This window comes from Parasteatoda tepidariorum, chromosome 3 (genome assembly GCF_982258835.1).
Source record: "Parasteatoda tepidariorum strain Cologne lab strain chromosome 3, Ptep-v5.0, whole genome shotgun sequence".
Lineage (NCBI taxonomy): Eukaryota > Metazoa > Arthropoda > Arachnida > Araneae > Theridiidae > Parasteatoda > Parasteatoda tepidariorum.
In genome coordinates, this window is record NC_141757.1 from 36,230,026 (window position 1) to 36,256,863 (window position 26,838).

Consider the following 26,838-nt stretch of genomic DNA (forward strand, 5'->3'; position numbering starts at 1 on the left):
TATTAAATAAAAGGGATTTTTTTTTCTTTTACGAGATAGATCAACAATAATTTTCCACATTCAGAAAATTCCCTATTCTGAAAATCAAACTAAATTAGAATCAGATATTTTAATTTTTCGTAGGTTTTTATTTTTAATACTTTTTATTAACAATTAATTATTATTGCTATTTTTTATGAGCTTTAATTCAAGTAATTTATTTATTTAATTAGTAAGGTGTTGCACCTTTATTAGAAAAATAAGTTAATGTAGAAGATACATATTTTCAATGCTCAAGAACTCTGAAATTTCATCTATCTGGAATGTAATGATTCCCACACATTCCAAATATATAGTCGAACCTTTACAATATATATATATATATATATATATATATATATATATATATATATATATATATATATATATATATATATATATATATATATATAATGGCAGGAACTCGAGGGTTGTCCCATTGGCCTCAGAAATGCCAGAACTGCTACTCTCTTTTCGTTACCCAGTGAGCACCTGTGGCGAAGCCACGGCGGTGGAGCAGCGTCGCCCACGTCACACAACCACAAATCCGTTTATAGGGCGGGTCACATTCACACAAAGGAGAAAGGACATAGAAAACAGAGAGAAAGAAACAGCCACTCACCCACCAGGTCGGCATATATATATATATATATATATATATATATATATATATATATATATATATATATATATATATATATATGCTATTATTAGAGTTGGATAAGCAATGTTTAACAAAGGCTTTTTAAAAGACAATTTTGATTTTTCTATAAATTGATTGTTAAGAATATGCTTACCTTCAAATTTGAAGTCGTTGAAAAACATCAATATTCTGTGAAACAAGCTAATCAAATCATGAAGATTGTTTTAAAATGTAAAAACCCTACGATAATGCTTTTAATTTTAATTTATTATTTCATTCATTTTTATTTCTACGCAAAAATTAATATTGTTTCACCATCTTTAGAGCATCATTTTCCCACAATCCAGCTTTAGAACTAATTTTTTTCTTTTCATGATAAATCAGCAGCATTTTTTCATAATGATCACTAAGCATAGAATCTTGCAAATCTAATCAAATAACATTATAAGGAAAAATAACGTCTAACTAACGTACTTCCATCTCTCAATCAATAAATCAGTATCATTTTTACAAATTTAACTTCATGTAGATAGGGGATAGAAATTTTACATTAACAAATGTAAGGCAAAAGTGTGAGCAAAAAACTGGAAAAAAAAATATTTTATACAAGGCTTTGAAAAGTTCTCATTCAATAATCCTGTACATAGGATAGAAAGATACCTCAATTCTGACAGTAAATTCTCTACTTTTGAAGGATCCTTGTTTAGACAGTTCTGTATGTCTTCCATCATGGGTGGCTCTGAAAGCAGAACAAGATTTTAAGCAAGAGTACAATTACATTTCATAGGAAAGAAAATGCAATTTTCTAAAAAAAAAATACCGAATTGTGGGACATGAGCCAGGAAGTGACCAGTGTGGGTGTTCACAGTGATGAGTAATTCTTCAGATATCATGCACGGCTGCAAGATCGGAACGTGTAGAACTGCTGGGGATCCACTGATGGTGTCTGCAAGAAAGCAAAGCAATTGGATCAATTGAAATATTTATAAAAATTATAATTAATCATCTAATTAATCTAAATTATTAAAATAAGACTAAATTATTAAAATAAGAAAAATTTGGTTTTAGCTGCTTTTATTAAGCACCATAAAATATCTTTGTTTAGATTCTGTATTAACTGTACATAGATATGGCGTAGAATTTTTTTTTTTTCTTTTTGGGGAAAAAAACTAATAACAGATCTTTTTGTATAATGGCATATAGGAAATTAACCAATAATGATCTGGAAAAATTCAAATTTACTTCCCACCAGGAACAAGTTACTTTCCACAAGTGAAACTGTGATATTTTTACACTAAGTATAAAAAAGAATATATTTATATTCAAATAAAAAAATTTAAAATATAATTGCTTATTAATTATAATTAAGTCAATTGTGAAAAAGACAACAATAAGAATTATAAAAATAATAAAATAAATTATGTGTCATCCTAGTAAATAAGTGTCACGTCGCTTATATGATGGCACTGGCCCATTAAAGGTTAACATTTTCTTAATGGGTCAGTTTTTTATTAAAAACTGGTAGTTAAAAAAAGAACATAGAAAACTTTCAAAAAAGTTATATCACTAACTATAGTCCACAATCCATCTTTTCAGATGCCAACTACATTGGTTTTCTTCTAAAAGGCAAACTTGTAATAAATAAAAAGGAGGGTAACCAAAACTATTCTTGAATAGATGATAATTTGAATGTATCTCAAATCTGGTTTGAATTCTCAAAATCAATCAAAGAAGGATCTCAAATATGTTTTTAAAACGATGCTAAAACAAACTCAAAGTAGAGGAAATATCTTAAGAAAGAGTGTACACAAGTCATGAAACTAATTTATTTTCAAGTTCTATTCATGCTTTTTAAGAATTTATCAGATTATTTCATAGATATGAAATTTTCACAACATATTAAATTTTTAAATTGGATATTAATAACTTGAGATGTTGAATTTAACAAAATCTTTTTTAAAAAAAAAAAAAAAACTTACATTCAGTTAGTCCCAGCAAAGGTTTCAGAATATCACTGAGTTCTTGTAGTTTATGTTTCGTGCGAATGTGAACAGTGTGTATCAACAGCTTTTCCACAGATAAAAAGTCAGACTAGGAACAAAATATTTTAAGTTCAAAAATAATGTTAGATACCTTAAAAAATATCAGTTTTTTTCAAGAATATTTCGTGCAATTTAATTTTATAAAATATTATATATTTTATTGTAAAAACTTACAAAAATAAAAAAGTTATGTATCAAAAACAGTTTGTAACTGATATCAAATAAAAAACTGGTTGATACTCGTTTCAATACTATATTTATATGATAGTTGTTGATTGTTTAATATGCAAATTTTACAAGAAAATAGTACAAAGGAATTTAAGAAGCGTTGATAATAAAATAATTGAGATCTGCTGTTTTCTAAGCAACATAGCATTTTTCAAAATTTTCATTTTAGTGCAATTTGTTGGATTCTTTAGATTATTAACATTCAAATCCCTAATGAAAAATTTTAATTCCTGGTACAAATAAAATCATGGGAGTAGCAAATGACCAATTCAAAAGATATAGGACCAAAAATTTGAAAATAAATAAAAACGCAAATCAGTGTGAATACTACTATTGAAAAAGCCACCTAATTGCACTTTGCAGAGTACGTATAGAAATATTCTGCAAAATTTATAACATTAAAATTTATAATTTTCTTCCCACATGATTCGAATCGAATTTTCAAAAGTATTTTTTAATGATAGCAAGAGATAATGTGTGGTGATAGGGCATCAGCACATAATCTCCATTGGCAACTGTGTCAACATCAAAAAGTTGAAAATTGCATGCGAATGAATTTTAGAATTTGTGAGTGAATAATTGCTTTCTTTTCGATTTGTCCTCAAAAAAATTAATATGCTGCCATTAAACTTGCACGTGTTCATGGGACGAGATATGTGCATGTATTGAATATTTTTTTCTGCAAAAGGGGAGCTTAATAAAAATTTACAGAAACTGATTTCTTTATTTTTTTTCTGAGAAGATGTGAATTTTACAAGGATTATTACGATTTTTGTGAAAATACCGATTATACTGCAATGATTTTAATGAAGGTACTATTTTTGTCAGGTAGAATTTTGTGGAAGTACTGATAAATGGTAGTAAAATCCACCTGAATTAGGCCTTGACTACTGACTCTTCCTTAACTTGGTGTCACTGACTGCACCAATATCTGGTAAAAAAACACAAAACTTTGACTGTGACTGTAAACTGAACGATATTTGCTTACGACGCCATGTTTTGCTCGCTCTCGGTGTATTCAAACGATTAATGCACGTTTTCTCAAACATCAACTTATTTAGGGAGATAAATGTTTGACATGTATTAATTAAAGTTCATTTTTTTTATGCTGCCTTTTTAAATCTGGTTGGTGGTATAATATGGTTAGCGGGTTTATTTTGAAATTACCTATACTATATATATATATATAATACACTAGCTTACAGAAAAGCCTATTTCTGCAGTTACTACTAAAATTCATTCGCGTGCAATTTTCAACTTTTTGATGTTGACACAGTTACCAATGGAGATTATGTGCTGATGCCCTATCACCACGCATTAACTCTTGCTATCATTAAAAAATACTTTTTAAAATTCGATTCGAATCATGTAAGAAGAAAATTATAAACTTTAATATTATAAATTTTTCAGAATATTTCTATATGTACTCCGCAAAGTGCAATTTGTTGGCTTTTTCAATAGTAGTCATAATAAAAATTGAGGATTTTCGTTACTTACAAGTTTAGTAAAAAAAGGATACCTCACAATTCTACTCCCAACTTTGAGATCAAAAATACTGTTGCAACATTTTTTACCAAAAGCAATATTTCAATTTCTTCGATAATACATTAATAATTTGACTACATATGACATCAACACAATTCTCTGATATGATCTGGGATAGCGCAATAATCCTCTGACAATTGCCAGAAGTCGTATTTACTAATGGATTAGTGTGAAACTGTTGATTACGCACAATAAACCATAAAAGTAGTTAAGTTACAAGAGTAAAAGACATAGAAAAAGCTTCTAATATATAAGATAAAAATAGAAAATATGGGAGGAATTCTACCCCTGATAATTGATAGAAATTCCTGAACAAAGAGAAATCACCTTAATGGCTTGATCAGCCAGCTGCGCATCTTTGTGGCTTAGGTGTGGTACATGAGTAACCTGGAGTGGCTTGCTTGGATCATTGGGGTCCATTTGAACACAAAGCTTGCAATGAGTCATTTCTTTGCTCCCCCCTTCCTCATGTTTTGTATGCCTATAAATGAAAATATATTTTACAACGGCATTTATAAATTAAAACTGTTTCTTTCTATAATTCTACCATTCTTCCATTAGTCAAGTTTTCTTACTCTCGATACTAAAACTTAAAGTTCAAGATTATTTCAATTCAAAATTTCACCTCTCTCAATATACTTAAAATTCAACTACTCTAAAGAAAGTTCTTAAACTAAAAGCGATAAGAATTCATTTATCTGCTAGAAAGTTAAGTTATATTTTCAGTTATTTCTCGGATACTCAATTTCAACTTTTTTCTTATACAGGCTTTCTAATCCAAGGGTTCAAATGTTTAGACTCTAAAATAAGTTTTTAATTTATTCGTGAACATTTCATTAATGTTTGGGGGAAAAAAAATTTTATGACATTCTGTAAAATTTCACACAGAAGCAACCAACTGTATGCAGCAGTCAATCTGAATTTCTGCACTCAAGTATTTTTTAATGTAAGGCATGAAAACAAAAAGTTAATCTACTTCTTTGGATATCAAAATACAGATTGCTAGATGATTCACTGAAACTTAAAAAAAATATGTATTTACAACTCACTCGTCTTTCACATTTATGCAGCGGTTTTGAGAGTACTTCAGAACAAGAAATAATGCCAGGTTGACTTTGTTTACATGTTTCTCTAAATGGGGGGCTTCTCATTTACGCAATAAAATACATCAAAAATAAAAAAGGAAATTACTTTAGAAACTTTCATTTATAGCAACAAAAAAAATTTCGTGGTTCCAACAAATAAAATTCCTTGGAACAAAAGACTTAGCTCCTGGTAATTTCATTTTATGTCACAAAAACACTCTTTGGAGTTACATGCATGAGAAGGGCTGATAAAACTTTCATAAGGCACAAAAGGTTGAATCTTTCAACTGAAACCAAACTTAATCTTCAGTAAAATAAAACCAGCTATCATCAATTTGCTTTAATCAAAAACTGAGTTTTGATTTAATTTAGGCATAAGCAGAAGTGGCAACTAAAAACAAAGTAATTTTTTGAAAAAATATTAATTTTGTTTTTCAAAAAAAATGTACAAAAAAAAGTAAAAATGCATAAAACACAAAAAACAACATATAATTAAAAACATTAAACGTTTAATCATAAATTAAAACAAAGTGATTATTACTTTTTAATAGCTGAATGGTTATAATAATCATACATACCTTATTGTAGCTTCACTATTTGGAAGTTGCAATAAAAATTGAAAAAAAAATTGAAGTTTTTCAATACATGCCATAGAATTGAAGTTATTTAGTTTATATTTTAAACTAAAAGAATTCACCTGTTTACTAGAAAAGTGATGCAGTATTATTTTCAGGAAAATTTTCGAAAGATTTTAACTTTTTACAGTCAGGACCAGCCTTGCTGTGAACTCACAGGTTTTAATTTAAAAAGCCTGTATTTTTTTTTCATCCAGCAGGCTTGACAATTTTTGATTTTGTTGAAATTTTCAGAATGTCTTTATAACAAAAAAAAAATAAATACGATACACAAGTTTTTTTTTTTACATAAAACAGAATACACTTTAGAAAAATGATGTGATTACCTCCAATATGCTAAAATCAAACGGCTACCAGCAGTGTATTCTTCAACAATAATACAGTCTCTCAGTCTATCACGACACAATCTTAGCACCTAAAATATTCAAATTACATTTTAATAAACAACAATTAGCACTAAAAGTGCACAAATGATGGCTAATGAATTATTTTTAATACTAAAATCATTTCCTAATGTTACAGTGTAAAAAAGATTTAGCAGTTCAAAATCAAATGATGGCTCTTTGTATCAAATGATGGCTAATAAACTATGTTTAATACTAAAATAATTTCCTAATGTTACAGCGCAGAAAAAATTTAGCAGTCCATTTTATATTAATTTTAAGAATTAAACAATCAACTATAAACAGAAAATTAATAAAATAAGGTATAACTGTCATTTTTGTCCACTTTCATGTTTGAAAATTCAAACACTGTCGTTTTTGTCCACTTTCATGTTTGAAAATTCAAACACTGTCGTTTTTGTCCACTTTCATGTTTGCAAGTTCAAACACAAAAAAAAAATTTAAAAAAGTACATTCAATTCTCAATTTATAGGGAAAAAACAACTTTGTAGAATGGCACCTTATTCCAGATAAAACAAAGAATGATAATTCTTATTTTTGGCTATTTTAACCATCCAGCAAAAGGCATTTAAAGAATTCTCTTCTTTAAAAAAAAAAAATAATAATCTTTTTATTTATTAACATAGCATGGTGCTTAGTTATACTGGATAAATATTGACTGAAAATAATCACTCTTTATGCAAACAACTTCTGTACCTAAATGTTTTCAACTAACACATGATCAATTTGCTTTTACTTTTCCTCTAATGAAAAATATTCATTACTGCTCTGGCAGAAACACTATAATAGAATCATTAAGTTTTTTTCTTTTAAATTTTTTTGCTTAATTTAAGTTTAAATAAAGAAAAGAAATGAATGATTGCCCTTTTCCATTGCGATTATTTCTTAAATGCAAGTAATAAAAACTGTTCTTAGTTATTTTATGTCTCTTTTTCCTTCTGCGTCAAAACAACTTGCATGATTTCATTAATGGAGATCATCAAATGAAATTATTCAAAAATACATTTAAAATCTGCTTTAAAATTAGAAATCATTTTCATAGTTTTCATTTTAAAAGTTCAAAAGTAAAGTTTAAAGTACACAAAATGTCTAAATTATATAATTCTTTAAAATAAAAAAAATTTATTGTTTAAACTCAATCCTAACAATTTCATAAAGTTAAAATGAATAAATTCAAGGATTTATTGAATAACATTATACAGACATTTAAACCATATTAAAATCAATTATACTTTAAAAATACAAACCTGAGAATGAAGAACTTCTAACTGCAAACTTTGGCAAAAAGAATCTTTAAAGAAAAATTAAGAAAAAAAAGCTCACGATTATTAATAAATGTATAAATAGAAGGATTTAAAAAATATATTAGCAAACACAAAACCAAATCATAACGAAACATTATATTATGCTAAATTGAAAAGGTAATTTAATTCACTGAAACAAAAGCAGAAAATAATATTGTATTGTATTATCAAAGGAACAATATAAAAGTTTTTTAACATTGTAACATGTTAAGATTACAAAAGAAGTTTTTAATTGGTTCAACAAGTGAATCCATCTTAAATCAAAAGTTAAATGTGAGTATACAAATAATAAAAACAATCTAACTGCATCTATGTGGGCAATAGATAAGATTTTTTGTCAGAAATAAAATGGAATCCCAATAATCAACATCTTACATAAGAGAAGATATGTAGATACAATTTATAGAAGAAATAAATTTTAAAATTACAGCAATTCAAGCATTTTTCATCAGTTCTCGAGTACATTTAATTCAAAAATATTTTTTCAGTAAATTTATCTTTTTGTTACAATATAATTTTTTATCAATAATTCAAATCTAGAGCCGTGATGGCTCAGGGGATAGAGCGTTTGCCTTCTAATCCAGCAAACCAGGTTCAAATCCCAGCCAAGGATAGTCAATACAAATTCCGCATCCCTCTTGAACTGAGCACAGTGCTGACGTAAAATATCCTCAGTGATAGACGCATCATGGGTGAGAGCGCCCTTGCCGCCAGGCTAACCGTGAGAGGTTTTTGTGGTTTTCCTCTCCATGTAACAGAAATGTGGGTAAGTGCCATAAAAAAAAGTGCTCCTCAAAGGTAAATTTCTGCCAATACTTGATCAAGGAGTTCCCTTGTCTTTTTGGATTGAGTTTAAAATTACAAAGCTACGGAGTTGAATGTTAGTAGTCGTAAGTCCTAAATTGGGTCGGCTGTTTAACGACAGATATAAAAATAAAATTTTTAAAAAAATAATAATAATTCAACTTTAATTTAACATAAATTCAATGAAGAACACAGTTATGAATTTTATTCATAAAATTTTTCAATTAATTTTAAAAATGATTGAGCAGAAAAGGATACGGAGGCAGTTATAGAGTTCGTGAAGAGGCCTCGCATTGTCGATTAGTCTCGACTGAATCAACTGATGAATGTAACTAATTTGAAGTGAATGCACCAGCGCTTCTCCTTCTGGAAATAAAACAATCATTATTTTGATAAGAAAGATGTGATAATAAGATCATTCAGTGAATATTAATGTGCAAAACTAATTTATTGCCTCCTGTTTCCTTATCTTCCACTAAAATGACAATGTCCAGTAACCTCCATGAAACATGAGGACCATCACCCATCAGTGTAAGAGATACCTTGAAGGAGCAAAAATAAATATAGTAACCAATACGCTGTGTATTAATTTTTTTAACATAGAAATTCTATTACAAAATGTACATGAAATTGGGTCAGGTGAGACAAAGTAGTGAGATACTAAATTAAAAATTTTTACTTCAGAATGAATACTTATTTCTCATTTTAGTTGCATTCATAGTTATTTAAGCTAGATTTCCAAGAAGAATGTTCCTTAAAAATTATGTTAGTCAAATACTATATTTAACTAAAGATACATAAACTTTAATTAAATAAGATTCAACAAAAATGTAATAATAACTTGAAATATTTAGATTTCAGCAGGTGTTGAAATAAATCTAAATTCTTACTAATAAAGTTCTGCAGAATTTTCTTTTATGATCAAAAACATTTTATTTCATTTCGTGTTTTTCCAGATCAAATATAACACTTTATAATTTTAATCTGATAAATTATCTAAAATTTAATTTTGTTCGAATGAATACATAGTACGATGCAATCAAACTGGTTCAAGAATCTAACCTTAAATACGTTTTATAGCAGAAGGTTTTATACATGGAAATTATGAATAATAAAGTGAGAGAAGAAAGTTTGAAAATACCTCGAATTCGTGTTCCACACAAAAAGTAACACGTCCATTTTCTGAAAAGCATATAAGATGTGAATATTATTATTTTTAAAATAAATGAAGAAAAAAATTTCAGAAAAATTTATGGTAATATTTATTTTAAAAATAATACCATTAGTGAAATTACACTGTTCATTTCCTATCCCTTGTAACAGTTTAGAAGAGGAAAAAACCAGCATTTTGAAATTAGATGTGAGCAAAAGTTATTTGGGTTGAGGCAGTTGTTAATAACATACATTACATAAGAAATCAATTACATTTCAAATTTAAAAGCAACAAAAGAAATAAATCTGATTCCAGTTATAACTGAAAAGATTTATACAAAGTTAGAAAATTATCGAGATCAAATATGATGAAATTTTAAAACCAAACATATGAGATCATAAAGAAGATTGGCAAAGAATTTAATTATAATCAACTGTGATTATAAGAGTTACACTTCTTTTTTTTTTTTTACTCCTTCATTTATTTTTATAAATGTAATTTTACTTATTCAATTATTTTTATAGATATAACGATGAAACAAAATACTTAAAACAAAACAATATAATAATAAATAGAATGAAAACACATAAAAATAAATAGAATGAATTGGATGGCCCACGCGATTCGAATGAGTGATGACAATACAATAAGAAAGATACTTCTTTTTAGACCCACTGGAACAAGAAAGTGGGGAAGGCCAAGGTTGAGATGGGCTGACTCAGTGAAGCCTGATTTTCTAGCAATTAATGAGAAGAATAGGATATCAAAGATAAATCGGAAGTCGTTATGGAGAAATCTTCAGAAGAAGGTATTGGCCCACATTGGGTTGTCTGGCCAACTATGATAATGATGATGATTCTTAATAGCTTATTATATGATTTTTACTACAGTGGAAAGTCTCACATCCGGAATCATCCGGACTTCGGCAAGTCCGCAAAATAGATTTTCCGAATAATAAGTCTGTAAGGTAAACAATCTTCAAAACATCCTTATTCAATAAAGAATAACAAATAGACGATAATTAACGTCAATTTCAGTCAACAGCGTATAAATCCCCATTGAGCTATTTTTGCAGCTTCTGTTACAGATTAGAAGTTCTTTCAAACAAGTTTAGCAAGCATTAAAACATGTTTTTTCAAATACTCACATTCATGATTCTAGAATCTTTTCAAAACCCATTTACCATAGTATAGCCTATAAGTCAGATTGCAACGGGAAACTTTAAACTTACCTATGCTTAAATTTCTCATTTGAGGAGGTAATTCTGACGACACAAGTCTGTACATGATAATCTGATTTAAGCGCACTAAAGTGGCTCTTTTTTCAGCTGCTGTGATGGGATCAGCAGGAACAACTTTATCCTGAAGGGAAGAAAAAAAAATTTCTAATTATTAAACAAGCAAAAAAAAAAATTGCACAATGCTCAAAATGCATATAAGATGATATTTACCCTTATACAAGTGGGAAGTCTTGAATAAGTGCCCAAAGTCAGGACTTCAACAGCACATGGCAGATGAAAACTAGGCAACCTAATAAAATATATATTTTAGAAAATGTTGAATTTCATAGTACAATTTTATTTGTTCTTAATTTTATTTGATTGTTGTTCATCAATTGCACTTGTTACAATTGTCATTAAACAAATATACAATAAATGTGGTTATTTAAAGTTGTCTAAAGCAAAATATATTTCAGAAATCTATTCGTAATTGTATTTCTAAAAACCATTTAATTTAGTTTTATATTACTTATATTTTCAATAATTACGATTATTACTATTTTTGACATGACAAAAATTTTAAATTACATTAATTATAATCATTACTTTACAATCAATAAATACAGTTTATGCACAGTTTTCTTCAAAATTTTAGGGAATATTGAATCGGTATTTTATAGTATGATGATATTGATTACTGTCATGAGGGGCTAATCCAGGACTTTTAACTAAATACCCATTTTTGTAAAAAATTTCAGCCACATTTTAGTTTTGTGAAAATTTTAGCATGTCATAATTTTCTATGTGAGAATATCTTCAAAAGTAAAAAGAAAACATTGATTTTGAAGGAACTATTTTCCTAAATAATGATAATAAAAAAAAACTATTAAGATATAAAAACTTATTTAATATGACACTTACTATTTACAATTAATACACATATATATTTACAATTAATTCAAATTTACATTACTTTATAATACCTATCTTGATTACCATTAAAAAATTTATAATAAACGAATTATTCTCCAGCTTATGTTTAATAGTAATTATATAAAATAGTTCATTCATGTTGGTAGAAAATAGTTTAAAACATTTGTATCCTGCAATTTGCCGAAAGATTGCACCTCAATTTAGAGCATACCAAACTCTTCCTGGAAAGTGTTTCTACAGTAGCTGTTGATTTGGGCAGTATTACACTTAGGGTTAATAATTTAAAGTTTTAAGTTTTGGAAATTCCACCCAGATAATGCTTTTCTTACATGATATGTGATTTTTAAATTGCTTGAATATCAATGTGTAATTGGTAAATCTCACGAATACGAGTTGCGACGTGTAAATTTTAAACTGTGCTAATGCAAAGTGTGATTTTTAGATCGCAAGAATATGAATCACGATATGTGATCCTTAAATTGCGAGAAGAATCACAATGTAATGACTTTTAAAATACTCGAATACAAATCTTGATATATGATTTTTAAATCATGAGAATAAGAATATGCTAGGGTATATGTTATTAAACTTGCACACGTTCATGGGACTTACAAAATATGCACACATATATACAGTCAATTCGCTATAACTCGAAGTACGATAACTCGATTTTTTTATGAGGTCCCGACCCTTTTATCTTCAATTTCAAGTTAAATATTCTCGATTACTCGAATTTTACTCCCTTTAACTCGATTTTTTTTGGATCTCTTAAAGCAAGAAAAAAAACCTAGGAGCTGATATCTTGCCCCTTCCTTTGCAACACACGCACAATGTCTTTTACACTCTTCATGGAGAAGCTAAAGCTGTCCCTTTTGAAGTATGTGAACAGTGGTTAAAGGAAACGTTACCAAATTTACTTCAAGGATACAGTTAAAATGATGTTTTCAATATTGATGAAATGGGTTTATTTTTTAAATGTCTTCCAAATAAGACTATGATGTTTAAGAATGAAAACTGCTCAGGGGGTAAAATGAGCAAGGGACGTCTGACTGTCTTAGTCTGGGACAAAAAAATTGCCCTTACTTGTTATCGGAAAAAACCAAATCTCCGATGTTTCAAGAATGTAAAAACGTATCCTTTGGATTACAAGTCTAACAAAAAGTTTTGGATGACATCAGTTTTATTTGAAGACCATGTAAGAAAATTGGATCGGAAATTCTTCGCTAAAAAAAGAAAGTGATACTCTTTATGAATAAATGCACATCATATAGTGATCTACCTAATTTGAAAGCAGTAAACTTGCAGTTTCTCCCACCAAACACAACAGCAAAGTTGCAGCCGATGGACCAGGGTATCATAAAGTGCTTCAAACAGTCTTATCGTAAATGGCTTGTCAGAAAAATGATCTTAAATATTGTAAGCATTTAGAAGATTTGTAATTAATAAGCATTAATTAAATAATCCGACAATATTTTGAAAGTCCAAAACCGAAACTAACGGTAAGTCGAACTTCCGATACGTCGAAGTTTTTCGTCAGTCCTATCAGATTCGAGTTATCGCGAATTCACTGTATTTATTTATTTAATTTTCTAAATTAGACTCTCACACTTAATAAAAATTTACAGATCCTGTTGTTTTTATTTATTCTGGGAAGGTGTCTAGTTATTTAGGGTAATTATGATTTTTTGTGAAGGTATTGGTAATACTCTGCAATGATTTTTGTAAAGGTACTGTTTCTGCAGACTTTGGTGAAAGTACCAATAAATGGTAGTAAACCCACCTGCATTAGGCCTTGGTCACATTTAATTTCACAAATAAAACTGAAAATCATTAAAAAATTTAAAATCAATGCAAGAGAATAGAAATTTATTCAAAAGATCTCACCTTGCATTTACTAGAGTTTCCCTGGACATAACAGACAGCATATCGGCCATTTCAACGAACAACATGGATTGCTTATCTAAAAATGCCATTATTGCCTAAAATTAAGAAATATTGATTAATTTTTTTGGGATCATAACAAAATTCATTCCAAAAAAGCAATTTTAAATAAAAAATATTCAAATAAATAGAATGATGCAATATTGTAAAAAATAAAAAATGAGCACAATATTTCAAGCAATTTCCAGTAATTTTAAATGTGTATTTTGGTAAATTTCTAACAGAAGTTGAATGTTTATCAGAAAAAGTAGATTTTAGACAAATTAAATAATTCAATTAAATGAACTTACAAAAAAGAAAAAATCCTATTGACAAAATTCATAGATCATAATTACATATCAGAATAGTATAGATAAAATGCTTTTCAGTAAAATTATATTTAAAGAATAGTTTGGACTACCTAATTATGATTTTTGATGTTAAGTATATTTCAATATGATATAAACACAACATTTAGTTACTGGCAAATTGTAAAGATGAAACTTTACAAAATTTAGAACTATTTCAATATTTGTTTTATTTATTGCTATTTATTCATTATTTATTGCTATTTATTATTATTAAATGTGTTTCCATAAAACGAAAATTTCAAAAATGTATTTAAAAAATTTAGCTCAACTTTTTAGCACGTAATCAAGATTATTTGCTTAAAAATGATGAAATAATTTGAGAAAATATTTAAAAATTTGTGAATATAAATAGCTATAGTAAGAACAGGGGGGGGGGGGAAAGGTTGGCAAACAAACTTTTATTATTTTTTTTTGTCATTTCTTAAAAAAACCCACTTTAATATGGGTTTTATTGGGATTTTTTAATAAAGACCCACCCAGGTTTTTTTGGGCAGTTTGGTAGGTCCACAATTAGTTAATTCAACAAATGTAAGGATTGGCACTTCGATACAATATAGTAGGGGTGCACAACTTGCGAAAAAAATTATGAAAGTGATTAATGTGCAGACAGAAGAAAGAAAATATACTTACAGCACATTTTTCTACTTTGGAAGCACTAGCTGCCCACTTAACCAATGCCAGCAAACGGATGAAAAGCTGACGTGTTCGACTAGCGAACTGTACAATCTCAATTTTGCGTTCCATGTCCGTTTTTCTTGGCAATCTGTAAATATATTGAATATTTTATATTGTACTATTTTCTTTCACTTTATATCAAAAACCTCTACAGGAAATCAGGATCAAATCTGCAAAGAAATAGATCCAAAGAAAACACTTTTAGATGCATCATCTGCATTTCTTTTGTTCATGATAAAGATGTGTTAAAAAATATTATTTTTTGCTTACAATCTGTTTTTCATTTTTACCAATTGAATAATTTGAGGTATCAAGAACAATAAAGAGTTTGGAAGTTTTGAATTACAAAAGAAAGAAATCAAGATAGTTGAAGCCACCGCAAAGTGGAGAGTTAGCTTTTTTTCTAAATACTGATTTTGAAGTTTTATTAACTGCAGAATCGATCCTAAATGTAGAAACAGAATGGCCAGTAGTGAGTTGTAGGGATCAAGCAAACTACCACTAGTCAGGTCCCTTCCTTGCACAAATGATGCATTCAAGTTAAGAACCTTAAATGTGCCAACACAATACACATGTGATAACTGTAGTTTGGTTTCTATAACTATTTTTAAAAAAACACACAAGTCCATAACTATTATTATTTCTGAATTTGATTACATTGGGCCAGGACAGCCTAGTTGGTAGGACAAGTCACAAAGTCCTCCATGTTCCCATAACAAATCGTACCTCTGGGGGTACTGATCCAGAAGTTTTGTTGTCTTCTGGATTGATTCAAAAATTACAAGGCTACAGAGTTGAACATTGGTAGTCATAAACCCAAAATTGGGTCGGCTGTTCACCGACGGTTTTAAAATATAACAAATTTGATTACATTGCTCAATAGATTTCTTTTTACTCTTACAAGTATAAATAACAGAAGCAAATGGCAAGCAAATATTCAAAATAATGTAGATATTTCCAATTAATAATGTGAAATTCTAATATATTAAAAAAATAACATTTTCTAATTCAAATTATTTTTAACAAATAAATCATTAAAGATATAGTATTTGCATGAAATTACAAAATCTATAAATTCTTCACAAAACACATAACATTAAAATATATTAACTTACAATTCAGCAAGGACGGTCAGTTCATGATAAGTTCTCTGGAGTATAAAATCAATCAATCTGCCTAAACTGATAGTGTTGTTAGCAGCAGGTGACTGCATTGCTTGAGCCATTTTCTTTTAGAGAATTTTATTCACTAAATGACCTTCTACAAAATAAAGTTATAGTAGAAATAAGCATAAAATATATTAAATTACTATTATAGATATTATATTTAATGAATATTATATTATATATAAAATATCATATATAATATAATAAATAAATTTTAAAAAATATTATTATGAAAATAAAAGAGAATAGCCCCAGAGTAAAGGACAGTCACTTATTTGACTCAATTATTTATTTTACAAAAAGAATAAAAACTTGTCTTTAAAAAATATCTTAAATTGACTTTGATTTTATAAAAGGGATAAAGTTCAATTATTCATTCCTAATTGCAATAGATATTAAGAGTAAACTGGATATCACATCTCATGCCAAAATGATAGCTTAATTGGCAGATAAAATGACAAATGAATTGTTAGATATGCCAAATTGGCATAAGAAAAATTAAAAAAACATACAAACAAAATGGCAAACTCGAAGGGTAACTCTATATGTGCCTATATATCGGCCACTATATGTGGATATTTTTTTAATTTAATTCAAGAGCAAGAACTAGATAAAAGCACTTTATTGCCTTGATGAATACGATTGACCTGATTGGGAACTGATTCAAGAATATTCTCAATAAATGTCTAACAGGGTTTGCCCAATTAAAAGAAAAAACCTGAACTAAACTAAAGTTTTCAATGATGCGTATGATCAATTATTTCCAGTAAAATTATACTAAGAAGATAGAATAAATTATTCTCATAAAAAAAAAAAAAAAAAAACATTTTTTTATCCCTTTCCCTCAACAAAATTTTCCAATTTATTTTTAAATACAACCCATATAATTCCTTATCTCACAAATAATTTTAAATTCCTACTTGCATTAACATTCTTTGCAGTGGGCCAAAGAAAAAAAAATCAAAGCAATATTAAATTTTTTAAAAAAAATAAGAAAATCTGTTTAAATGGTACCTATACATATACCAAATTTCTTTTGAAAAGGGGCTAACAAATAATAAATCAACTTAACTTTCAGAGAATTTCTGCATTAAATATTTTTATTTTCTGCACATTAAACCTTTGATCTGACTCTTCTTCTTGAAACTCTGAACTTATATTCTTCCTTTCTACAGTTGATTCAGCTTTTGCTACTCAACTACAAACATCTGTTGCTATTCTTAAACAGTAACCCACTATATATTTTTCCTTCTAACCTGAATTTTACAAGTTTCAAAAAATACTACTTTGTAGTAGGATAAATATTTAACACCAATTCATTTGATTGGCTTCTATCGGTTGAGTTCAGTAACGAGGTGAATCCTATTGATAAACTTTCGCAAGAAGTTATTTTTTTCGCATCTGATTTCAGTATTTAATTTTATAACGGACTAAAACATTAAAGAGAACTGTAAACATGAGTAAAACCGTTCACAAACAAAATGGTTACAACAGAAAACATAATTTTCGATGAGTGGGAACTTATTTTACGGATATCTTTCTCCTCTTGAAAGCCCATAAGCAGAATATTTTCAAATGTTCTGCAACAGGACTTATTAATTTACACAAATGTTCTGCTAGCATTTCGCAGTGAAAAAAAAATCAACTTTACGTTAAAATACTATATTTTCACTTATTAAACTACAGGATCATACTCAGATACACTACATTCTTTTTTAACCGAGGAAAACATTCTTGATTTGTTACTTTTTCAATTTTTTTTTGAAGTGCAAAATTTTGTTAATGACGATGATGATGAATTATTAATAAAATGCCGATGATATGAAGATCCGAACATTAAAATAACGGCTGCCTTAGAACTCTTTTGAAGGGACAAGTGCCAAGATGGTGCACCATTCGCAAACACAAGCATTCGCTGGTCTGTTGTTCCAACAACTTCATCTCCATCGAAAGCATTTGGTCTTTTAGAAACAATTCTGTCAATCGCGGATCCCCACGATTCACAAATTGCTTCTGAAATGGGAATGGAAAATATAAAAGTAAAACTTTATGAAATTGGAAATCTCTGAATTTAATTTTTTTACGGCTTGCTTTAGAAGCTCCCTTGATAAAAATGGTGATTGATTTCTCCTGCTGTATGCTAAAAACTGATACACCAATTTTATAAAAATGTTATAGCCAAAAGCTAATTCATTAATTTCTTCCTCAGAATGGCAAAGATAGATTAATGATAAGTGTGCTGAAATTTGTGCAGGGTGTAAAATGTTCTAAAGCAACATCATTCCTGGGAAATAGCAACTGGTCAAAGCTAAAGAAAATTTTCATTCGTTTAATAATAATATCAATGTTTTCCGCTTTTTCAAAATATATTTTATGCTGCTCCAACATGGAATTAATACAGATTATCATTCGCATTGCATCTGAGGAAAATATAGATAACTCAGAATTATTTAAGACTTCTTATTAAGTAGAATCTTAATATACAATTATACAACATCTTATACAACTTCTTATTATACAATCCTTGAAACATACTTTCTGAATGAGGTGGGAGGAAATGTTCTGCAAAATTATGAGGGGAAGCTTTTAAACCTTCAGGTCAACAGAAGAATGTATGAGATTAGGGTTAGGGATTGTTCTGCAAGGCTACCGGAGGCAGGTGGGCCTGGGGGGGAGTTCGCAGGAAAATGCTGTCAGTTATTAAAAATACAAATTGTTCTGCAGGACTTTGTTTGTTCTGCGACGTACGTCACAGTTTTAGGCACTTTTTGCTTCTGGGCTTGAAAGTATAAAAAATGAAAAGGATATAATAAAGCAAAATAACATAATTCACAGAGAAACTTTTCAAGAAAATTGTTAGCAAAACATATTAGAAAAGATAAAATAAAAGACAGAATGAAAACTAACGTTATTGATATCACTAATGGCATTTTTTTCAGAGTCTACTTAATAGTCTATGCAAGATTCAAGGACATCATCAAATTAAGCTTGAAATTAGTGAAACAGAAACTTTAAAAAAAGAGCTACAAAATTTTTCTTACAAAATGTTTTATTCATGATACACTTTCAATAAAAATATTTAAACTTCCTAGAAGAAAAGAGCCTAAAAGAAATACAATTTGTACAAAATAATTGAATTACATTTTTCTTCTTAAAATAAGATATTTGGTTTAAGAAATAAAATTATATAAAGTGTGTAAGCATCACGGATCGATCGTCTTAAGTTAGTCAGTTAATTGATCTAATAAACATTAAGTTATACAATAACGTAGTTAGAGATTAATTTTTGAGAATTTCAGAAAATTTTTTACTTATTCTAAACATTAACGCAACAATTTCTGGTGTGGAGAATTAGACTTTGCCAAACAACTATTAAAAAAGACATATAAAGTGTAAATCAACTATTAAGATGATATCCCAACATTCTCTCTCTCTATATATAGCACAATAATTTCTCTATAATTTGAATTATGTACATATATATATATATATACAATAATCGAAAATTTTTAAGAAATGGGAGTAGATTAATTAATAAAATCTTACTTTAGTTTATTTTTATTAATTGCTCATAATCTTTCAGACATGTTTGTTGATTTGTGAACTGTGCAAATGTGTTTTTGCTGCCATTACCAACTGTCTAAATAATCTCCTGTGACCTAGCGGAGCTACAATAATAATAAACGAGCTAAAAGCTGGTTGGTAGACAGTATCGAAACTTCAATTGAGTTCCCATCCTAACCTCTTGTTTTTCGCGCTCAGTTATTGTTCGATTATCGCAAAACTAAAATTTTATAACCGTATTTAAACTAATTATGGCAGAAAATCAAAATTCCGATGTTGATAAAGAAACAGAACTCACCATGTGTGATGTTCTCGAAGAAGAAAAGGAACTTGAAAATGATGCTAACGCCGTACTTGGCGGTAGTGATGACAAAAATTGCTCCTACGACCAAGGATATGTGCCGCGACAAGCGTTATATGCTTGCAAGAGCTGTACAGTTGATGGTTTCGCTGGAATCTGTCTGGCTTGTTGTTACGCTTGTCACGATGGCCACGAAGTTGTAGAATTGTACACGAAACGCAATTTTCGATGCGATTGCGGCAACTCGAAATTCACCAATAGCGACTGCGTTTTAAACCCGAACAAACAGACTGTTAATTCTAATAACAAATACAACCAGAACTTCAAAGGCCTCTACTGTATTTGCAGTCGACCTTATCCTGACTTGGAAGATAGTGTTCCCGACGAGATGATCCAGTGTGTGGTGTGCGAGGACTGGTATCATGGACGACACTTGTCTGTTGAGGCTCCCGACGATTACTTCGAAATGATTTGCGGCAAGTGCATGGATTCGCATCCTTTCTTGTTTTCTTACTTAAGCAAATATGATCCTGTCATTGATGTGGTCGAAACAAAGAACGATCAGCAGCCACCCACTGATTCCATTGCACAGAAAGAGGAAGCTGCAAAAGATTCAACATCGTGCTTACTGAAAAAGCTTGAAGGAGGGAATGTGAAGAAAACTGGAGCTGCATTTTGGCCGGAGAACTGGCGTAAAAACCTCTGCCGTTGCTCAGAGTGCATGAATATGTATCGTAGTGCAGATTGTGAATTTCTTTTAAATCTCGATGACACCATTCAAGCGTATGAAGAAAAGGGAAAAGGAGGAGAGAATGGTGAGAGTCAGTATGACAAGGGACTGTCTGCTTTGGGTCAACTGGATAGAGTCAAACAGATGGAGGCTATTCGTGCATACACTAGCATGAAAGGACAGCTGAAAGAATACCTCAAAGAGTTTGCGGATAACAAAAAAACAGTAAGGGAATGTGATATAAAAGAATTTTTTGAAAGAATTGGAAAGAAGCAGAAGCTCAATAATGGTGTACCGCATTTTTGTCGTTGATGTATTATATTTTTTTAAATTTACCTAATCAATTTCGATAGAATCTATACTTTTTATTGTTAGTCTCTGAATGGTGAATGTTATATTGCCCATCTTCTTTCAATTAGCTGATTCTTCTGAATGATAAGTTTTTCAATGTATGAGTATGACTAAGGTTTTAATTATCTTACATTTGAATTTTTTTTTTTACTTAGCAAAGCATGTTATTTTATTTCTTCTGTGTATGATAAAGTTTTGACTTTATTTTCGAATTTTTAAAATTTTTTCTGACAGGAATTTGGATCAATTGGTTTTATATCAACATCTGTTATTGAAGCTTTTAGATTTTTGTGTTAATTGTGATTGAAAAATGTCAAATAAAAAACAATTTTTACCATTTTATGAGATCATTTATATTATAAAGAAAGATTAAAATAGATTTTGCATAACAGCTGTTTAAAAACGAAGTATTTTACTTTGTATTAGCCTAAACTAAACTCAGTGGCGTTACAGCTCTCTGCTTTAAATTAAGCTCATATATGAGCTTAATTCAAAGCTGAAAATAGCATATTAGAGCTTTAGATTCTTGTATTAATTGTGATTGAAAAGAGTCAAATAAAAAGCAATTTTTACCATTTTATGAGATCATTTATATTATAAAGAAAGGTTAAAATAGAAGTAGGATAATAGCTGTTTAAGAAAGAAGCATTTTGCTTTATATTAGCCTAAACTAAACTCAGTGGCACTACGGCTCTCAGCTTTAAATTAAGCTCATATATGAGTTGAATGTCATTCACTTATTTTTGTTAAGGAGAATAACACTATTTAACTTCAAAAAAATATTTGCTACAAAAGCTCAAATATTATTTTAATTGAGAACTTATATTTAAAATTTGTTAAAACATTGCAAATGAGATTGAATCCTTTCTGTAAAATAAAAAGGAAAATGCAAAATTTACAGATTATATTTTTATTCATTCATAAATGTTGCTAATTTGTTAAGGAAATGAAAAATTTGAATTTTTATGGATCGAAAATACTTTCCGGGAACAAACTAGCTGTTAAGACTAGAGATCATTAAAACCAATTTCTTTCTTTATCTGGAAAGACAAACAAAAGAACTGCATCGTTAGATTTTCTTAAAAGCAACGCTTCAATTGTACCACTTTCAATGGTTGGCACTTCTGCAATATAAAACATGTCTTTAATTTTTAAAGTTTTCAGTTCTACTGTAGCAAAATTACTGACAACAAATATTCTATGATCATGAAGGATTTTGTTTGTTATATCATTCAATGAATCATTCTCAGAAACTGTTGTAAAGACAGTGTAGATTTGAAATATTTTTTCTTTCCCTTACAGAGGAATGATAATTGAGTTCGTAAGAATTCTAAATTTTTTCTTGATAAAAACTTTAACACAATGTAATGTTTGTTGGAAAGATTTCAGCATTGGTTGCAATTGGCACTTGAATCTCTCTTTTTCCTCTTTCGTACAGAAAACATCACATAATTTTTGTTCTTTACTTCTTGTTAAAATAAATACAACCAAGGGAATATATTATACATATTTATGAAGAAAATGACAACTTTCATGTCCTCTCTGCAGCAATTTATGATGTTTAATATCCAACAATTTATTATTGTTTACTCAAAAAAATTTTTTTTACCTTTTAAATACCTATAAATTTACCTTTAAAATAAAATTAAATATGTTTTAGTAAAAAAAAAAGTTTTCTTTTATGTATGAAGACTCATAACAATTAGCTAAGAAAATTAAAATGGCATTCCAGTTTTAATTCCAGAAGTCCAGTATTCTATTTCACAGAAAAACATCTTTAACACTGTGTCTCCTCCCCAACAATAAAATATTGAAATTTAATATTCTAAGCTGCAAGAAAGGTATTAAATTTTTGGTGAAAAAATAATAGAAAATTTATTCAGAGTAAAAACGCGTGCAGACTGTTATTTTATTTTTGTACCACTAATATTTAAAAACCATGGAAGTCCATTTTAATGTTTTTATTAATGACTATCCAGTAAAATAATGTAAATAAAATATGTTATGCAGGGTGCGTAGCGTTTGTAAAAAGTACTTAACACTCCGTCGGGCGCGTCTCGAAACTTAAGGCATCGGGCGCGATGTATCTGTCAGATACATCTCTGTTTTGTGTGTTTTCTGTTAATATGTATTACTTTAAATCTCCTATTTTTACTCCTTTTAGGTCCAGGCTTTTACACCCGGACCTTTTATTAGTTTTTTATGTATATTTTTAATTTTTATTTAATTTTTTAATATTTTCAATAATAATTTTTATTTATTAATCACAAACGCTATTACAAAAGTTAAATGCTGTAAAAAACATTTAATTAAATATGTTAAACTGTTGAAAAAGTATAAAAAGGACAGTTATGCACAAATACTACATAATATAGAAGTGACAAATCAATTATTATAATTGAATCCGATCCTAAATTTAAGTCAAATTTTTTCTTCCGATCTGTTTTGCCCATTTAAGTATTATTGTCCTTTCCTACATAAAAATCATCATTATTATCATCATCGAGTTCTGAGTCATTATAAACACTTTTACTGCCATGACAATCAACTTCACGTGTTTCTAAAATATCTTCTTCGTCAGCATCACTTTCATCAAATTCTTCAGCATTTAATTCCTCATTTCCATCACTAAATAGAATACTATGAACTAGCTCTAGGTCTTTCTGAATTTTCAAATCTAAAAAGCGTTTAGCACTCATCGTAGGAAAAAGATAAATCAAAAACGCTCAGGGAATCTCGATACTTCCATGTAGCTTCACGAGACAAACGTTATCGGGCGCGTGTATCTAACAGATACAAAATTTCAAACAAGCTTAGAAACAGGAAATTTTCCTACACCGAACTGGTCACTACTACATTCCAAAGTAGCAGGGGGTCAGATGGACAGATACTGATAAGGTCAAGGTCGTAAGAAAATGTTTTAGGGGACAAAAGCAGAGATATTGACACGCCTGTATCTGTCAGATCAACGCGCCCGATGGAGTGTTAAAGGTGCTTTTTTGGGGATTTCGTTTTTAAAAGCTTTTAAAGGTGCTTTTTTCAGCTGGTGTTTTTAAAAAGTGCTTTTTTTCCACAAATAATTTTTTTTCCTTCAGTGATATCTGGTGGATCCCATGCATTTCACGAAAAATGGGGTGTTTGCTACGTAATCATTCACGAGGACTTCACGTCGTACCCACGTTATGACTTGCGCATGTGCGCACTCTCGAAACTGAAACCCGAGTGCTCCAATTCGGATAGAGTCAGATCCTTATTTAATGTTTTTCTTTTTAATTTATTTTAATTTTATTCTTGTTTATTTTATTTTACTTCTAAAACTTTTTTGACGTAGGGGGTAAGGGTACTTTTGTTCTGAGTTCAGGGTCAAGTTGAATTCACTCGGTGATGTGGGAAAGTACTGATTGTTTTGATTTACGTCCATTTCTTTTTGGGTTTTTTTTTAACGCTAAAACTCTTTATAAAAAGTTTTTGTTTTTCAATAATATCATTGATTGAATATGAATTTTTTGAGTGCTTGAAAATTTTTGTAAAGTGCTTGAAAAGTTTTTAAAAAGTGCTTATTTTTGATTCAAAGATTTGGCTACGCACCCTGGTTATGGTATTAATTTTAATGATGTAATTGCTCCATATTTGATTTAAAACTAGTCATTTTTATTTGAAGTTGTTCTACACTTAATACAATCACATTCTAATTCACAGTGTTTTCTCAACCTTTCAATATTGTATTAGCAAATTTCACAATCCTATAATTAGTTTAATTCAAGTAAAAAAAGTCTAAATCTAGTAGATTTTTAAGTGTGCCTTCATCCTCTTGACTGAAAACATTTTTTTTTTCAGTTAAAATCTGAGATTAACTAGACATTTAGTTGTTATTAATACTTCGGAAAATTAACATTACCAATTTGCAATTTTCAGAATTTTATCCTATAAATTCTTCCACTAGAAAAGAAAAACTACAACTTAAAATAAATTAAAAGTAAGAAACTAATTTCTTAATGATTTTGGAATTCTAATATTTTTGTGAAGTTAAGAAGAACACTGATAGATTCAGGCATGGTGGAGATTATTAGAACCAGAAACTTTTTTCTTTATTGGAAACTCAATAAATGATTATTTTTCTTGGTCATTGATTAAGGAGATAGAAAGTGAAGCAATCAGTTATGAGCACAAAACTGGTTGAAAACTAGGAACTGGTTTGATATTTTCTATTGGACTAGTGCACAAAACGGGATAATGTAAAATCAGGGTAAAAAAATTGAAGCATATTTTTCAAAATTGACTCTTACCAGATGAACTGCTAGAAAAAATGTGTAATCTTTACATATTTTTTGTTTTTAGATACAGTTTCAACAATATCCCTTTCAATACTTACTATTGTTTGTAAATTTGCTTTATGGTTCACATTCAGAAATGTTTAGAATTTTTATGCTTTCAAACTCATGATCAGTTGTGGTATCCTCTGATATTTTTTGCTCATCTTCATCACTGCCACCTGGAGCTAACATTAAATCAGATATTGAAGGAATTCAAATGTAATTTGTGTTGCAGTTGATATATGCGTTATCAACTTGGACGTTACTCAGAAAACTTAATTCCTTGGATTTTGTTCTCCGCCTAAGGGCATATGAGAATAAAACTGGACGACTGTTGCAGTGGAAAGTATATCTTGGTAAATAGGTGTCACTAATGGATAGAAAAATACTGAAACTGAATAGATAAGTGAAACAATAATGATATAATGCATATTTTAAAAATGATGTTTAAAGATTCTCGAGTATTTAATTCAAAACCTTAAGGGCAAATATACTGTAATCTATAAAGCTTGGCATTTTAAAAAATATACATTTTAGTTCTTTTGCAATATAATGTATTTAATCTAATTTTATTTTAACAATTGGAGGAATATAGACAAAAGAAAAAATTTTTGATGAGTTTGTCACACCAGTTTTATCAGATCCCTGATAAATAACTGAACTTTTTCAGAAAGCTTTTATTGCATCACAAAATTACAATGAAGAGCAAAAAAAATTTGTGGTGATGAGAAAAAAGAACAAAGGGCACAGCAATTTCCTGTTGCTTGTCCCTTCATTTTGAATGGAAAGCTTTGTCTCCCCTCAGTGAATTCAGGGAAATATTTCCTCCCACACCTAGAAGGTCTGATTAATGCATTTGAGAAATAGTTACTCTAGTGCAATTCTTTTCCCTACCCTTTTTCAGAAAAACGAATACAAATCACAGGAGGGACTATTTTTCTTATGATTAAATAAAATTATTAATATTTACTAAGAGTTATTTTTTCCATGAACTTATCTTTAGATAAACGAATTATATAATTGTTATATAATTAAACCGCTCTTTGACCAAACTATTGGGATCATATTTCCCAAATTTCGGCTACTCCCTATGTTCTAGGAATCCGAATTCGAAAACAAAGGCATGTTTAATCTGAGAAAGTACGTTTCTGTGTCTGAATTTGTAGCTTGAAACATCGTGTGCACTAATATGCATATTTGTAATTAGCATATTTGAAATCACTCCCTCAAATCATTAAGATTGAATCCTAGAACGTGAACATTCGATCATTGAATAAAAAATTGTTCAGGGTGATTCTTTTTTTTTTTTTTTGCACTGTTCGTGAAAAAAGTGCTGCACGTATTTGTTTATGCTAGTAGATATTTCATTCTTTTGCCTATCACTTTAGCTTTAAAAAAAGTATTTTGCTCTTAAATTCAGATATAAAAATGAAC

The 26,838-nt window shown here is 29.1% G+C and overlaps 2 protein-coding genes across 3 annotated transcripts in view; one reads left to right on the forward strand and one right to left on the reverse strand.

Moving 5' to 3' along the window:
- Positions 1-19,791, reverse strand: part of MED14 (mediator complex subunit 14) — a 55,830-nt gene extending 36,039 nt beyond the window's left edge. For both annotated transcript variants that reach the window (XM_087159062.1, XM_043051276.3), the window contains exons 1-15: positions 19,692-19,791; positions 16,095-16,239; positions 14,935-15,067; positions 13,898-13,992; positions 11,312-11,390; positions 11,093-11,222; positions 9,850-9,890; positions 9,163-9,250; positions 8,967-9,074; positions 7,848-7,891; positions 6,523-6,611; positions 4,804-4,957; positions 2,641-2,752; positions 1,482-1,607; positions 1,322-1,400 (exon numbers count right to left, since the gene is read on the reverse strand). In XM_087159062.1, coding sequence (XP_087015188.1) covers positions 1,322-1,400; positions 1,482-1,607; positions 2,641-2,752; positions 4,804-4,957; positions 6,523-6,611; positions 7,848-7,891; positions 8,967-9,074; positions 9,163-9,250; positions 9,850-9,890; positions 11,093-11,222; positions 11,312-11,390; positions 13,898-13,992; positions 14,935-15,067; positions 16,095-16,204 — 1,388 coding nt within the window. In that variant the 5' untranslated portion in view covers positions 16,205-16,239; positions 19,692-19,791. The remainder of the gene's footprint in view (positions 1-1,321; positions 1,401-1,481; positions 1,608-2,640; positions 2,753-4,803; positions 4,958-6,522; positions 6,612-7,847; positions 7,892-8,966; positions 9,075-9,162; positions 9,251-9,849; positions 9,891-11,092; positions 11,223-11,311; positions 11,391-13,897; positions 13,993-14,934; positions 15,068-16,094; positions 16,240-19,691) is intronic.
- On the forward strand, positions 19,704-21,431 carry LOC107438648 (putative E3 ubiquitin-protein ligase UBR7). Its single transcript, XM_016050977.5, has one exon. The coding sequence runs from the start codon at positions 19,961-19,963 to the stop codon at positions 21,050-21,052; it is 1,092 nt and encodes a 363-aa protein (XP_015906463.3). The 5' UTR covers positions 19,704-19,960; the 3' UTR covers positions 21,053-21,431.
- Positions 21,432-26,838: the final 5,407 nt, after the last annotated feature.

Coding starts and splice junctions, on each gene's coding strand:
- LOC107438648 (XM_016050977.5), top strand. CDS start 19,961: ATGGCAGAAAATCAAAATTCCGATGTTGATAAAGAAACAGAACTCACC.